The sequence below is a fragment of the Gallus gallus genome, chromosome 21 (assembly GCF_016699485.2).
Source record: "Gallus gallus isolate bGalGal1 chromosome 21, bGalGal1.mat.broiler.GRCg7b, whole genome shotgun sequence".
Lineage (NCBI taxonomy): Eukaryota > Metazoa > Chordata > Aves > Galliformes > Phasianidae > Gallus > Gallus gallus.
Window position 1 is genome coordinate 2,303,247 of NC_052552.1, and position 16,513 is coordinate 2,319,759.

At 45.8% G+C, this 16,513-nt stretch overlaps 1 protein-coding gene across 5 annotated transcripts in view; it reads left to right on the forward strand.

Moving 5' to 3' along the window:
* The window catches only part of DVL1 (dishevelled segment polarity protein 1), a 57,697-nt gene that overhangs the window by 35,918 nt on the left and 5,266 nt on the right, over window positions 1-16,513 (forward strand). For 2 of the 5 annotated variants that reach the window (XM_015297118.4, XM_046903222.1), the window contains 10 exons: window positions 3,371-3,509; window positions 7,701-7,794; window positions 8,005-8,074; window positions 8,867-9,006; window positions 9,470-9,546; window positions 10,010-10,077; window positions 10,887-11,036; window positions 13,866-13,997; window positions 14,082-14,249; window positions 14,703-14,909. In XM_015297118.4, the coding sequence (XP_015152604.1) occupies window positions 3,371-3,509; window positions 7,701-7,794; window positions 8,005-8,074; window positions 8,867-9,006; window positions 9,470-9,546; window positions 10,010-10,077; window positions 10,887-11,036; window positions 13,866-13,997; window positions 14,082-14,249; window positions 14,703-14,909 (1,245 nt within the window). Of the gene's footprint in view, window positions 1-3,370; window positions 3,510-7,700; window positions 7,795-8,004; window positions 8,075-8,866; window positions 9,007-9,469; window positions 9,547-10,009; window positions 10,078-10,886; window positions 11,037-13,865; window positions 13,998-14,081; window positions 14,250-14,702; window positions 14,910-15,969; window positions 16,017-16,513 lie in introns of all 5 variants that reach the window. The other 3 variants (XM_015297119.4, XM_046903223.1, XM_015297120.4) reach the window with 2 other exon arrangements.

A 16,513-nucleotide genomic window follows, 5' to 3' on the forward strand; every position in this document is an offset into this window, starting at 1 on the left:
ATAACACGTACCACGTAGCATTTGCAACTGGTGGAGCTCATCATTGGTGTGAAGTGAATAACAAAGAGTTACCCACCCTAACCACGAGGATATCCCTAGCTATGGCACAAAGAAGTACCTGTTTTTCAAGAAGAATTCAGTAGTTTATTATAGGCTTCATTTCAAACAAGGCAAAGAAGGTGAGAAAAGGTGCTGATGAGCCATTTGGGATCTGCTTAGGCATGGACACTATGAACCAGAACCTGTGCAGGTCAGGGAAACTTGTTGCACTGATCCCTGACCACAGTGCAGTTGAGTTGAGGAGGACGAGGTTCCTGTTCTGACTTGGAGAACCCACAGGGCAGGGAAGAGAAAGGGGAAGCACAATGAAGATCTGCTGCAGGTGTAGTAGAACAAAAATCACTTGAAAGCAATGCAAGCAGGAGAGCAGAATTCTATTGTGAGCTGTGCAAAATAATCTGTCCTGTCAGTCTGATGTTTAGGAAGCAGTTTTCAGTGCATGGCAAGAACTTCCTTTTGAGTTTGCCCCTGGATTGTAGTGAGTTCTCCCCAGCTGCTCACTGCTCAGCACCCCAGGTTAGCTTTGTGTGTGTGTGTGCATTTATAGATGTATATAATATATTTTAAGACATAAAGGTGGTAAAACTAGAGGCTGCACGTGCAGAGAAGTGGAAAGGCTTTGTAGCCAAAGGGGCTTTTGTCCAAGTTGGGAATATGTCTCTTCCTGAACACCTTTCACATCAATTAGGAGGAAAACAATCGTTGGCATTAGCTTCAAATAAAATTAGTGCAAAAGGGCTGAGCTGTCAAGATGTCAGAGCTCCACTTTCTCTCTTAAAGCAACAAAAGTCCACATTGCTTTGAAAAGTTGACAGAGTCCTATTAAGTGAAAGTAGAGTGAGGATCTTAATTAGGAATGTGGGAGGTCTGCTTGGCACATGTTCTTGGGACCCCTCTGTGACTGGAACAAAGCTTCCAGAAATGAGACTGTGGAAGTTCTAATTAGGGAGATAATTAAGAGCTAAGTTTTCTTTGACATTGGAGGATGTTTTACGGCTACTGCTTGCTTTCCTGGCACATCTGCAGGTGTCACGTGTGGATGCTGGTGCTTCAGCATGGGGTTGGTGGTGCGGTGAATGTAACCGCTGTGCAGCCGGCTGCAGGAGGCCAGGCAGGGGCTGTGCTCCTCACTTGTGATCCTCCAACATTTGCAAAGAGCAGTTCCGGATGTCCAGTCTTCCCTACAAGTGCATGTGTGCTTTACCATAGCGTGGTGAAGGACTGCAACTACAAAATGATTGCAGTGGGACAGCGCAGCATCGACTGTAACCTCTGCGTGCGGCTGTGAGCTGCACAGATGGGGTTGCAAGTCTTTGTTAATAAAGAGGTAACGATTTCGTGTCAATAATTGGTCAGGACTTTCTGAGGATGGAAGCTCGGCTATGCCTTCTTCCCCAACCACTCTCACCTTTATTCTTTGCAGGGTTACGGAGCACTCTTTACAACCTCTTCGAGCAGATGCTGCTCCGCTGCTTTCAAGGCCTGTTTGATTCTGCACTTTGATGTGCCTTTGTCCTTCAGGCAGGACCAGCTCTGCTGTTGATAAAAGCCAAGGAGTTCATACTTTAACCTCTGAGGCTATACTTTATTCTAATCTGTGTGACACATCGAAAAGCCTTTGTCAGACAGTCTCAATGGGCTCTATCATCCCCTAATGAAGAAACAGGAGCAGAGGGTCAATGGGGCAGGAAGTCCCTGGTTATTAGTAGGACAGGCATTGAACCAGAGCAGAGTCTGGGTTACACTGAGGGTGGAATACCTGTGCCTGCTTTGTGAATGGCATAACCATCGTGGCTTGTATTCAGTGTGGTAATGGTTTCCTACCCATACCCCAAACAGTTTTCTGTCTTAATTAGAAAAGCCTTAGGAAAGGGAGGAGCTGCCTCAGTGCCTGGCCCAGGCTGTGCTGGGGTGGGGAGAGCGGGTGCTGCGGGGCAAAGCAGGGCTGCTGCTGCCCGAGGAGGGATGGCAGGGGAGGCTGGGGCCTCTGGAGCTGCTCAGAGGCTGCAGGAGAAGCAGGAGAAAGAAGATGGCTTCAGCACGAGGCAGTGATTTTTCCCAGGAGAGGAGGTAGGCGTTCCAGGTGCTGTTTGCTGTGAAGCACTTAAACTTCACTGAGAGTTGTTAAGTAGCACTGCTTCCTTCTTCCCCAAGTGTGAAAGTGATCTGGGAGGCTCTGGTGGCGGGGCGAAGGGCCCAGGCCATGTCAGCCTGTGCTTTCTGAGGGGCTCAGGTCAAAATCTTGGGATAATACAGTAACTCTGTTCTAAATTCATTATCCCAGGTGCTGCATGGAAACGCCACGTGAGGATGCTGAGACTGTTGCAGTGCTAAAGCTCACTGCTGTTAATGACGCTGAAAGCAAGCTCTAATTTACCGTGGTTATCAATGTATTAATCATATTAATAATTCAACAGGCAGAGCTGCTGTGCTGCTCTGTTGGAGCAGAATGTGGTGGTGAGGTCATGTGCTTTGAGGGAGTTTGAGATGCATGAAACAAGGTTTCATGTGCGTGGCTCATCTATCAGGTGTGATTGCAGTGTGGTACAGAGATAGCAGCGTGATAAAAGCAGCAAAGTCAGTGCAAATGATTTCTGTTCTGTTTCCCCAGTCCTTCGAGATACGCTGCTCAGCAGATGGGTTGCCTCTTGGGCACAGGCTTCTATGGGATCATTGCATGGAGGAAGAGCATGCAAATACGTATATATATATATATATGTTTTTCATAATCCTTGAGTCTTCAGGGCTGGAATTTTCCATTGTCCCAGCAGGAGCCCTGAACTGGCTCTTTTTTTCCATCTCATACAGAGCATGATTAATAACAACTTGTGGGAAGCTCTTGTACCTTTGGTTGTGTCTGTGGGACTTGGATGGAGCAATAGTCACAGTGCACACGGGGGGGTTTTCCTCGGTGGGCACAGTGTGGGTTGGGACATGGTCACTGCCACTGTTCTGAAGTGTTTTGGTAGGAGCCTACTGCAGCAGGAGAGGCAGCATTCATTTTCCTAATACCATCAGAGTACTCATTTATGCCTACTGCTTCTGCCTTTATCTCCTTTACAGCTTGCCTGTGATCTGATACCTAGGCAAGTGAAGATGTTAGGGGAAAGGTAGGTGGGCAGGCCAGGGCAATAGGTTTTCCAGCTGTTGGATGAAGCCAGATTGTGCAAAGAGCTTGGGTTCTGCACGTGGATCCTCCCACAGAGTTGGCTGCAAGGCACAGTGTGGAAGCAGTGCTACTCACTGTGCACTATTTCTTCCTTCCTCTTCCTCTTTGCCCAGTAATACACTATTTATTTTCTTTTTATAGTCCCTCGGATCAATGGCCATCCCAAACTGGACAGACATCGTGAGCACCCTCCTGGTTACGACAGCTCTTCTACCATGATGAGTAGCGAGCTGGAATCCAGCAGCTTCATCGACTCGGATGATGATGACAACACCAGCAGGTAGGGCATCGCTGTAGTGACTGAGCTGTTAAAACCCATTTCCATCTGTTTCCCAGCTGCAGGTCCGTGTATCTGGGCTGTCCTGAAACATGTTGGCTGGTGAGATCAGAAGGTTTATGTACTTTTTCCTCTTTTCTTTTTGGGTATGATTTGAGGACAGGTAATCCATGAGTAACGTGTTGTATGAAGTCACTGCTCTGAGAAGAGAGCTGACTTACTGGGATCCCTATCCAAAGTGCCATCATGCTCAGCTCCAGTTAAGAGTTCTGTTCCTATTCAGGCAGTGTGCAGCTGTCTCCTTCTTTGTAAAGCAGTGGTGTGATTATTGCAGCAAAATACAGCCATGGTCCTTTCCTAACAAGCACGCACCTAACTAAAGAAAACAGTACAGGAATTCCTATGTAATTGCATGGTCTGAGGCCTATGGGCAGTAGGGGAATTCATCAGGGTGAGTATTATTGCACAAGCAGGCTGTGGTGCCACGGATTTATGACTTTGTAATTATTTTTGCCTTTTTACGTAGACAGAAGGAATGTGATGAATTATTCCCTGCTTTTTCCAAACATCGTTTCAAGGCATCCTTCTTAATCCCTAGGGGATACCTGTGTTCTTAAAATGTTTGCAAGCCAATACATTGCTCAGATATAAAATATCAATTTTTTAATAGGCAAAATCAGTCAAGTCCTGTGTGGTTCATTTTCCTGTCTTCAGTGCCAGCGTTCTCTAAACACCGTCCCTTAGAGCTGTTTAAAACATTCAGCCAAATGGGCCATGAAAACCCATTAGAGATCTGTGAGAGCTGGCAGAGAACAAATTACAGATCCTGTGGTTGTAACTGCACATGGCTATGAAGAAGGAAAAGTGCAGCATGATGTTCTTATATTTTAGGTAGAAGAGGCACAGCACAGATCCACTGGTGCTGGAGATCTTTACACACTGGCTGTGTTTACAGTTTATTGAACTCTGTTGAGCTGTTTGCTCTGAGAGTTTGTCATAGCTTATATACCTGTTGAAGAGCAATAGCTCCTTCAAACTCTGTTTCAAGGCTGGGTGTTTCCAAAGGGCTGGAAGGATAATCATTCAATCCTAGAATGGCCTGGGGTGAAAAGGACCACAATGATCATTGAGTTTCATCCCCCTGCTATGTGCAGGGTCGCCAACCAGCAGACCAGGCTGCCCAGAGCCACATCCAGCCTGGCCTTGAATGCCTGCAGGGATGGGGCATCCACAGCCTCCTTGGGCAACCTGTTCAGTGCGTCACCACCCTCTGGGTGAAAAACTTCTTCCTAATATCCTAAATGAATGTTTCAGACTGGGTTCTGAATTAGGTTTAAGAGCTTCTTTTGCAGTTACAGTGAAGCTGCCGACACTTGAAGACACCGAAAATCAGTTACCTGGATGCTTTTGTGCTTCACGTGGGTATTCATACGCATCAGGGCTGGAAGATCAGAGCCTTCCCAAAGCCTGTAGGGCTTCCAACCCTTCCTTCCCCCATTTCAATATCAAAAACCAAAACCAAGAATGAGAGGAAACCGACAACAAAAACCCACAAACATCAACAACCCTGCAGCTGATGGTGTTTCTTGGACAGAAATTAATCATTTCCAGGGCAGGAAGAAATGCAGTAGGGCAGGATTAGCACGGTCAGGGTGGCCTCTGAAGCACATCACTCTAAACCCAGCTCAGTCTTTCTGTATATATTAATAACATACAGCTTCCCGTGTCTGACCTGCAAAGAAAGTGACTCTTCGAAGCTGCAGCTGAGGCCTTTTCCTTTCTAGGCTGGGGCAGAAGCTGTTGGCACACACAATAGCTGCCAGGCCAGCTAGTCAGGAAGAACAACTAAATGGAATGCTCCGAGGTATGCTGTTGTGTTACAGCGATGATGCTCTTGAGCAGATGAGAGATCGTGCTGGCAGGGAGAAGTTTCCTTTAGAGGCAAAAACAGCCAGATAGCAAATGGAGCATGCTCCAGATCTGCTGGGGACGGAGGCCTGGGGAAGACGAGGTTGAAGGGGGTAAGTTGGTTAATTACAGCTGTAGGGTCAGAGCTCGCCTTACAAGGGGGGCTGTATGTATGGGAGGTCACCGAGTAAGGCAGCAGCATCCCTTACAGCTGACTTCCAAGTGGAGAGCTTGAGGATGCTTATTTCCTTTGTCTTCAATATGTGATACCATTGAATGTTAATCTTGTTTGCGGGCAGTAGGTGCTATTTTGGATACACATTGATGTAGGGAGCTCGTGGTAGACATTTCTGTCCTGTTTCTGTCTTCTCTTAAGCAAATAAATATCTAGCAGATGTGAAGTGTGCAGCAGGAGGGTTATTGTCAGCAACTTGCAATTACTGTTCTTGATTCAATTTAACTGATACAACTCACTGTGAAAAGCTGGGGACGGGGTCTGAGGGCAGAGTGTTTGTTTGCAGACTGGAGCACTGAATTTATGCTGTAATTGGTGGAGGACAGATGCTCACAGCTCTCTTACAGCATGTGAAGGCATCTTGTTGCTTGGCTTGCATTCAGGCAGTAGAGCTCCCCCAATCTCTTGCCTCTGTTCTTTTTGCTGCCTTTCGGGGAGAGCAGGCAGGTCCACTGTGATGGGAGCAGCACGCCTTGCCTTTCTGCAGGTTCTCCCTTACTGCTGCATGCTGGAAAGTTTGAGCTGAATCCTACGAATGAAGGAGAAGAGGAGCAGAATGAAATCAGAGAGAGGATAGAAAGGAGGAGAACGCTGACAGTAAAATGCAAGAGGGTTTTGTGTCAGCCTTTGCCAGTACTTGCAAAAAGCAGCAGTAAACACTGAACAGGTTCAATTCTGGGAGACCAGCATTTGAGAGACCTCTTTATCTTCGCTGTGGAAAAGGGACGAGCTCAGAAAACCAGGTGCTGTGAGCTGCTTCCACAGACAGAGAGCTATCGGATCTTTGATCTCCTTGGAAAACACCACCTCTTGGCTCTTTAAATCAATATGCCTTGCTGGGAGGGGAAAAAGGAGTGTTAACATACCTGAAATAGTTATGTGAGCTTAAAGAGAACATGAAGAGCTTCACGCCCTCTGAGCAGCTCCATCATTGGTAATGCTCAGCTGGGCATCCTCGACTCAAACAAACCTGGGTTTCCCAGCGTGGTGGGTCGTAACCTCATGGCAGCAAGCTCTGTTTTGGGATTGCCAGTATCAGATTTTGCTTGAGGTATACTGGCATGTCTGTGTGCAGCTAGAACTTTGAAGATAGGGACTTGGAAACAAGGGGAAAAAAAAATGACAAAGTTTTCTTTGTGCCATTGCCAGTTCAGTTACTTGTGTTGTATTGGGCTGGATTGGTTTTGATCTTAGTTAATAGTGGAGCATTGCTTTGTCTCTTTTGCCATTCATAAATAAAGGAGAGAGAGCTGTGTGCTGTTGCACTGGTACCTCTCAAATCCAGACTTTGTTCCAGGCTTCTGAAATGAATTTGGGCAAATCTACTTCTCTCTTTCTGTGCCTCAGTCCACTCTGCTTAAAATAATTAGCTTTCCTAACGTAGGAGAGTCTAAGGGATAGATGTGTAGGATGTGATGCATTTAGGGTGTACACGTTTGAAAAACCTTAAGAAAGAGAACAGAACATGAAGAAGTAAATGATCACCATTCCTGTGCCACCTGTTGGTAGTGGCTATTATGGAGTGCTACTTTATTTCAGTGAATTCCACCCTCTGTTTACAGAGTGGTTTGCAGGAGAAGAAAGTGAGAGCACCATGGCAAGGCCCACATGAAATAATATGAACACTCAAATCATTGTTTAACACACAGCTGCTCTTACAGAGTGCATTTTTCTTTGGGCATGGAGTCAGGCCCACTGCTCATGGAGCAGAAAGCAGCTGCCTCCAACCTTGGGGTGCTTAAAACAGGCTGATACACGCCTCTTGCAAGGCACGTTGCTTTCAGCGTTGCTCCAAGAATGAAGCAAGCTGGTAAAATGTACTCTCTAATCCATGCTGTAGAGGAGCTGGTGACTTCTCTGTGCTCCTAGGGGGAGTTAAAGATGCAGCACGTGCTGGGATTGAGCAGCAGTTGAGAGCAGTGCTTTGTCAGCTCGCTGCTGGTGTCTGAATGGTGACTCTCTTTGGTGTTTGTGGGACTCAGCCTGGTTTTTGGCAGGGTGCAGAGAACAGCGAATGGCTCAGCTTTACATTTGCTCTGAATTTCCCTCAGGTTGAGCAGCTCCACTGAGCAAAGTACTTCATCACGGCTCATACGGAAGCATAAGCGCAGGAGGAGGAAACAAAGGATGAGGCAGATTGACAGGGTAAGGCTGGCACCATCATTTTCCAAGAAGGTGAACTGTGATTGCGAGTGCAGCATGCAAATCAGAAAGGGATTCAGAGGGCATAAAAGGTTTCTGGATACCTTCCAGGCAGAAACCTATTAATGAGTTCCTGATGCATTAGTGCTTATTAGATATTTGTCTTATTTGGAGCCACTTAAAACCTTGAGAATTTTCTGTTATGTTTTGCAGTCATCCTCGTTCAGCAGCATCACTGATTCCACCATGTCCCTAAATATCATCACTGTCACACTCAACATGGGTAAGAGGATGAGCATTGTTTGTCGTGATGTGTTTTGTTATGGTGTAGTGGCCTTTGGAGTCAATAGGAAGTTCCTTCACTTGAAAGAACTCTTTTTGGACTGAAGGGAATGGCAGCTGGGATGGCAGCTCTGACAGTGCCTGGGTTCCTAGTCCAGCATTGGATAATAGGAGCCATTTGCACCAGCAGCTCAGTGTTCTTCCTGAGAAGCCTGGGGAAGGAGCTGGAGCTCTGGACCCAGAGTATGGAGTTGTGCTCATATTTCTAGGAATGGTAAGGAGCCAGAGGATGTCCTTCTCTTCTTGTTCCTAACACTGAAAGTTTGCATTTCTGGAGTTCACGTGTTTCATTGTTCAGCCAGATGGGAATAGACAGAGCTGTCACTTCAGTGCCTTTCAGCAGCATCACGTTTTCCCTCTGAAGCGTGGAAAAGCATTGCCTAGTGCTGATCAGCTGCCTAATTTCTAGGTGTAGACATGTCTTTTCTATGTTATTTCCCTCGATGATTTTTTTAACATAACTTTTCAGTGTCTTGTATGAAAAAGTGATGTATTTAGCAGTTTTTCCCCGCTGTCTGTCCCTGAACATGCCAGGCAAACTTACCCCAGCAGGGTAAACTGTGATATTGGAGTAGATGTGAATCAAATGCAGCCCAGCTGACGTGTTGTGAGAAAGCAATGAACTGAATTGTCAGGGCTGAAGTTACCAGTTGTTAGCTCTTCCCTATCATTTTGATGACTTTGTTTGCTTTTCTTTTTTTCCCTCCCCATCCTCCACTTTGTACCTGTATAGAAAAGTATAACTTCCTGGGAATCAGCATTGTGGGACAGAGCAATGACCGGGGTGATGGTGGCATATACATTGGCTCTATTATGAAAGGAGGGGCTGTGGCAGCAGATGGTCGAATTGAACCAGGAGACATGCTTCTGCAGGTTGGTCCTTGTCCAGAAATACGCACTGCTCTCTTTCACATTGATGGTTTCAGCTCAGTCATCCCACCAGATCCATGGAGTTAGTGAAAGATCAGCAGCATTCATCTATGCTCAGAGAAATATGTCCCAAAAGCTGTTATCACTTAAATCTGTAAATCTTCCTGAACCCTGCTGGATAGTCGATGTGCTCTGAGAAACAGTATTTCTCTCTAAATAACTAAAATCATAGAATCATAGGATCACCAAGGTTGGAAAAGACCCACAGGATCACCCAGTCCAACCATCCACCCATCACCAACACTTCTCACTAAACCATATCCCTCAACACAACGTCCAAACGTTCCTTAAACACCTCCAGGGTCAGTGACTCCACCACCTCCCTGGGCAGCCCATTGCAGTGCCTAAAAAGTGTCTTAACTGTTCCTATTGCTAAGCCTGATGGCAGCTGTTTGTATCATTTCAGGTGAATGACGTCAATTTTGAGAACATGAGCAATGATGATGCAGTACGGGTTCTACGGGAAATAGTCTCCAAGCCAGGGTAAGCATCTTACCAAATCTGCTGCTTATCCTCTGCACTCGTTATTGGTGTTGAGCAAACCTCACAGAAATCAACATTGATCTGAATAAACGGCGTGACTGCTGATTTCAACTCTGAGCTTCTCAGCGTGAGTGATGAGACTGGTTTCAGTGCACCAGCCAAAGCCAACACAAACTGGGAGTTGCCTGGTTTCAACAGCACCATTTGTTTATAGAAAGAGAGTTTCAATGTCTCGGGATCTGATCATTCAACAGATTTCACCAGTAGTGCTACGATATGTGGGAAAACAGAAACTCATCTGGTACTGTCTGTACTGAAAATGCTTTGGCAAGCATCTCAGAAACCTTCTCAGAATGTACTTGATAAGAACAGGAATACGTTTGATTCAAAGAGCTCACTGTGATAGTTACGACTTCTGTGGGGGAAGCTGAGAGTCTCCCTTACCTGTTTTCTTTCTTCCTAGACCTATTAGCCTAACGGTAGCCAAATGCTGGGACCCCACTCCCAGGAGTTATTTCACCATCCCCAGGGGTGAGTACAAATCAGTGCTCCTTGCTGAGTTCCTTTGGAGCCCTCAAAGTCCAGAAATGTTCAGCCCTCTTGGCATCTGATTTCCTTTCCCTGCAAGTTCCATGCTTCTAATTTCAAGTTTGGACGTGTTGTTTTATAGTTTGAAGATGCTCTTTTTGAGACTGCAGTGCCCACTGAATTCATGGGAGTTTTTCTTTTCACTCACATGACTTTGGGTTAAGCTCTTAGCCTTTTGCTGGTTACGTCCTGCTGAGCTTAACCTTTTAATTGATAGAAGGTTTAGGGGAAAAATAGGCTTAAAAAGCCTCATTTTGCCACATATGTGCTTGTTAGAAAGAATTTAAACGGATTGTTTTTAAAATTTGAGGCAAGCCACATAGTAAAATATACACAAACACTGTTGAAAATGATGTAGCTAACAGTTTGGATTTAATAAACAGTTCAGTGGCTATTAAAGGTCTGTATTCATGTGACAGACACAGCTGCCTCCTGCTGGTGAGAGCTGTGCTTAAGATGGTGAAGCCAGCGTGTTATCAGTCCTAAGCTTGATAACTTCTTTCCCACAAATGAGAACGTTTCCCAGATGGAAAAACACCACAGTTGCAGGAACAGGGCTAGCATGGTTATGTCCTGTGAGGCTGATGTAGCAATTCCTAGATTAAACCTGCTGGTAAGGTGCTTTCTGTTCCCTTCTGCTGGGGCTGTTGTGAGGACAGAATGGAAGGACTTCCTTAGATCCTGCTGCTTTTTCTGCAGATTGGATTCCATTTGACTCATACTTTTTTTTTCCCCTTCTGGTTGTTCTGCAGCTGAACCAGTGAGGCCAATTGACCCTGCAGCGTGGATCTCTCATACCACAGCCATGACGGGAGCGTACCCCCGTTACGGTATGAGCCCCTCCATGAGCATCACCACATCTACCAGCTCCTCACTAACAAGCTCAATTCCCGAGTCGGAAAGTAAGTCACACTGCGGCCAGCACAGGGCAGGCATCTTCTGCTCGGGGCCAGCAGTGCAGAGCTGTGTGCAAAGCCGACCCCAGCCACAAGCACCATGAAAACGACAGCCATCACAGAGCTCTCGAATGTTATTCTTAAGTTTGTAATTCCTAAGGGGAGCATAAAGCCTTTTTTCTAAAGGGCAGAAGTCTGTGCAGCTGTGTTTTGCCAGGGTTCACGTGCAGGAAGAAGTGGCTTCTGGTCCCTTCTAAAGTCACAAGGCAGGCCCTCAGCTTTATCCCTGCAGGTGAATGGGAGAGCTTCCTCCTTGAATTCTTCTGGTTTTCTTTAGAAACTTCAATCATTTCCTTCTGATAAATGCCACCGGGTAGCAAAGAATCACTTAGAAAATCTTCACTGACAGTTACATAGCCTTCTTCTATGCTTTTTTATCCTCTTAGAATTTACTGAACTGGGAAAAAAAAAACAGGGCCAATGTCCCACGTGAAATTTGGGTTAATGTTCAGCCTTCTTTCCTGGTTTGTCTGTCTGGGGCAGCCTCCAATATCATCACATCCACGTAACCAACAAGCTGCCATATTTAAAAAGAAAAAAGCCCAAAGGTACAAACCAACCCTTTGAGGACTTAAAAGATCAGTGTGGTATCAGTGATTAGTGACAGTCTTTCCTGAGCAAAGGCTGAAGCACAGAAGGTGCATTTGCAGGGCATAGGTGTCTGCCTCTTTCTCATCCCCTTTCTGACTGTACAAGTGAATTGTTTCCAGAGTTGCACCTCACCTTGTATTGAAAAGAAGGTTGTTCTTCTTGTAGATGTAGCTCAGTGCCTCTTTAGGCTGCACCACGGAAGGGACATCTGTAGTAGAAAGCAAGTGGACCACCTAGATGATGCTTAATCTTGAGATGTGTTTTCAGCCTTCCAGGTACTAAAGATTGCTGGAATCAATGTATCTGATGATTGCTGTCCAACAAGAGTCCGTTACTCTTCTTTGTTTCCTCTGGAAATACTCATGTGTCATGTGCCTTGACATAATGTGATTGGGAAGTGTGGAATGCAGACACCCTCTCAATCATACTTCTAAAATAAAGGTTATTTGGGAGCAGAACCATGTTTCAGGAGCCAGCTTCTCATTTCTATGCCAGGTGACCTTCCTGGATGCAAGAAGGGCTTTCCTGTGACCTTCTGTTTAGCACTGCTTCCCTCAGGTCAGTCCTGTGAACCCCCACTGAGCACAGCAGGCAGCACCACAGGGCCCTATGGGCAGAGGGCACATGTCCTGTGGGCCTCCTTGCCAGGGAAGACAAACCTGGGGAGGAAGGGAAGAAATTCTGTATCTGACGTAGTTTCACAGCCACTGCCACATCAGTGTTAGTGGTTAAAGTGTCCCAGGTTCTGGGGCTGTGCAAATGACCACAACACAGTAGGCATTATTCCATCAGCTCTCTTACTTTCTCAGGCTGATTCCTTCAAAAACAGGAGTATCCAAGCCAAGGCAGGCTGAAGGCAGCCTTTTTGTTTGGGCAAATATACTTCCTCACTCAAGTAGGATACAACCAGGGCTCGGTATTATACGTGGTAGGACTTCATTTCCCCTGGACATACACCTTTTTTCTTAGCAGGATCTGCCAAAGGGGAAAAAATGCCACTTAGAGACAAAATCAGGGTCCTGAGACAGAGCTCTGTGGGCCCCCAGGATGGGGTTGCGCTGTGTGCTGTGCCTCAGGTCTTCCCATCACTGTGGAGGTGGTCGTGCCCACAGCTGACAAAGTTCAGACCAGTGTGGGTGCATTTTAAGATGCACCTGAGAAATGTTCATGTCTGCATAGCAGAAAATACTGCTGATGGCTTTGCTCTTGTTGTTCATTGCAGGCAGGTTGCAGGTCTCCAAGAAAAACAGATCTGTTGCTCCCCTCGTTGATATTGAATATTGATTTTTATATGGTTTTTTTTTTCCAAATAAAGATGTTGCTTTTTGCCACTAACCAAACTAACTTCAAGCAAAAGCAAATGTTAGTGTTTATTCGCTTGATAAGTATTGAAATTGCATGCATGGATGGCATTGGATATTTTCATGAGTATTAGCAGTGCACGCACTGAAGAAGCATTCTCAGTTTTCATTGTTTCATACTTGTTGTACCTTATATCAACATTTTGAGTTGCTGGAAAAGAGCAAACTTGGTTCCCATGTGCTTTGGAAAGGTGGGTAATATGAGGGCTGGGAGAAAGGGGGGGAGGAGAGTTCTGAATTCCTCTTGGAGGAGGGTGTGAACTGCAAGCACAGAGCACACATGCTGGATGTGTTTTCTAGGACTGAGAAGATGGGAGCAGGAAGTGGAATTGGGTGCTGTATCCTAAGCAAATAGTCCTGTTGTATATAGATAGGTTGACTGAATTCTATGAAGCAGTTAGGGCAAGGCAAAAGTTAAAGAACGAGCTGGAAAACCTCTACAGAGGTTTGCACTGAACTGTTTGGTGGGGGCTGTTGATGGCAAGTTGAAATGAAAAGCTGGGACCATAGAACTCCTTGTGTTTTATCTTGGACAAATCTCATTGAGATGTGGATTGAAACAGTGCAGTGCTGATCTGTAGCTGATGGGTGAACTGAGGACACGTGGGGACTTGGCATCTCAGTGACTGAACTGGTTGCACTGAGCACAGTCTCTCCAAGAAATGGCATGAAAGCTGTAATTTATGCCACTGATGGGGTGAAATGGGGAACTCTTCTGTCTGGTTTTGCATCTGTTGGTGAAGCTGTATCTTGAAATGTTTCATCCAATCCTTTTCAGACCGTGTTCGTTTCAAAGAAGCATGTAACCTTCTTTTGCTTTTAGAATTAGAAGAATCTCCCTTAACTGTGAAGAGCGACATGGCTACTATTGTCAAGGTCATGCAGCTGCCAGACTCAGGCCTTGAAATCCGGGACAGGATGTGGTTAAAGATTACCATCTCCAATGCAGTAATAGGTAAGCACTTATAGGTCCTTAACCACTACCTGTTGTAACTTGATTTGGATGTTCCTGAGTCTCCCATTCCTGTTCTCATTTTAGGGGCAGATGTCGTTGACTGGCTTTACACACACGTGGAAGGCTTCAAAGACCGACGGGAGGCTAGGAAGTATGCCAGCAGCATGTTAAAACACGGCTACCTCAGGCACACTGTGAACAAAATCACCTTCTCAGAGCAGTGCTATTATGTCTTTGGAGACCTCTGTGGCAGTAAGTTCCACATCTGTGAAGGGCAAAGCTGCACGTGTGTTATCTCTGCTGTGCTCACCGGCAGGCCATTACGCTGGAGTTGCATGACAGGTGGTTAACATTTCCTGTTAGACCAGCAATGAGACCCTTTGAGAAAGAATGGACTCATTGCACTGGGACTCGAGGAAGCAGGATTAGTTTCGGGAGATGCCAAAGACTTCCTGCTTGTCAGTCACACTATTTCTAGTCTGTAAAATGGGAATTATTTCCCCCTGACTTGGAGAAATGCTGCAGAGATACCTTGGTGCTCAGTGGTAAATATTCCTATCTACCCTACCACGTGTGATATTCTGAGTAAGCTGTCAAGACTGAGTCCTTGGCAGGCACACCAAGTGCTATGTAAGCCATTTCTGATACTCGAGAGTCAGCTATATAAGGGAAGAGTACAATCTTCATCTTTTCTTTCTTTTCCAGATATGGCTGCACTGAACCTCAACAATGGTTCTAGCGGAGCCTCCGATCAAGATACCCTTGCTCCACTTCCACATCCTGCTGCTCCCTGGCCATTAGGCCAAGGATACCCCTATCAGTATCCTCTGCCCCCTCCATGTTTTCCACCAGCATACCAAGACCCAGGCTTTAGCTATGGTAGTGGCAGCGCAGGGAGCCAGCAAAGCGAAGGTAAGCTGGTTAATCTGGTATGTATTCCTACAGCTACCATTACCCCTGACCATTTGCTTGAGTTCCTTAGTACTGTTTGTGCTCCTGTCTTGTGGTTTCCTGTGCTTACTTGCATGGACTTGGTGTGACTGCACGTAATCAGTACCGTTTTTGTATGTGATGGAGTGGGTTAGCCTTTCAGCTCTGTATTGAAACTGCCAGCAGTGTTTGATCTGAGTCAGTGCTATGTACTGTTTGTGGTTGTGCTGTGGTTCTGTTCCAAATGCAGAATGCCACTGGGGAGCTAGAGCCAGGCTGTTTGTGGCATGGGCATCTGTACTTTGCCTACCGAACAGCACCACGCAGTAAACAACTGCTTGAATAATGTTAATCAGGCCAACATTAACAACTCAGTTGTCCCCCCTGTTAAAACAGATTTAAAAGTACTGACCCTTCTCAGAGGTCAGAGCCATTACCAACAACGGGGGTTGCAGTCTTGATATTGCTGGAAATGAGGCCATTGGGTTGCTGGTGGAACAGGGATTAGGACCAAGGTAACTGAAGTGATCGGTGCAATCACTCTTTTTTGCTTGGGTAAGACAAGTGTGAGGTGACCAGCAAGGAGGTTACAGGGCTGAAACACTGCTCACAGGGAGGAGAGTCTGTTTGGTGATATGAGGCAGGGGAAAAAAGGATAGCGCTGCATGGATTAAAAACCTGACCTCCTCCTTTTCTGCTGTAGGATCATTTTGCCATTCATTTTTAAATCTTAGTAAGTAAAAATTACATCTTATGGCTGTACCCACAGGGTCCCACTGCTTTCTATTGGGATGCTTTATAAATCACTTCCAAATTGGGTTTTGGTTTTTTGGCAGCTGGTTAGATCTCTGCTGCTGGAACAGGCAAGGTATGGTCTTTCATCCATGCACCTGTGTTAGTGGCTAAGAGAGCCCTGTGAAAGGCACCAAGGGTGTTTAAATTACAAGAGTTTCAACTCTTTCCTTGTTCTTCATTTGGAAACTACACTGCTGTGTTGTTTCTTCCTTTATAACTGTTATTCCCTTGTTTTGTTCTGAGCAAGCATTAGACTGAAGGATTCATAGAGGAATGGCTGACTCTAGGGGATTGGTAAGCTTCAAATGCCTCCATGATAATAATGACTTCACAGCATGATCATTTAGACCCAAATGTTTAGCTGTGTTTTTCCTTTTTTGTCTCAACGCACGATAGTCCAACAGTGTGACATGAGCATACCAAGCTGTTTGCCCCCCCGTGTGATTGTGCTGCAGCAGCCACGAGAGAAAGGCATCAGGTAGCTTGCTGCCAGCTCAAATGGGAAAACCCTACCACCAGTCTCCTCACCACCCTTCATAACAATAAAGAAATCCCAGCTTTTAATTCATGAGCCTGATGGTGTCCATCAGGATTTTATGTATCTCCCAGTGCCCTTCAGGAGCTGATTGGCTGAAAGACATTTGAACAGACGTTTTGGGCAGGTACTGAGAGGGTTGGGCCACAAGGTTGCGTTCATCACTCTCTCTATATGGATAAAATGGGGTTTTTGTGTTCTCTGTTTATGTGTCTTGTTAGTTCATAGCTGGTAAATGTCACTCTGCATCAAGAGA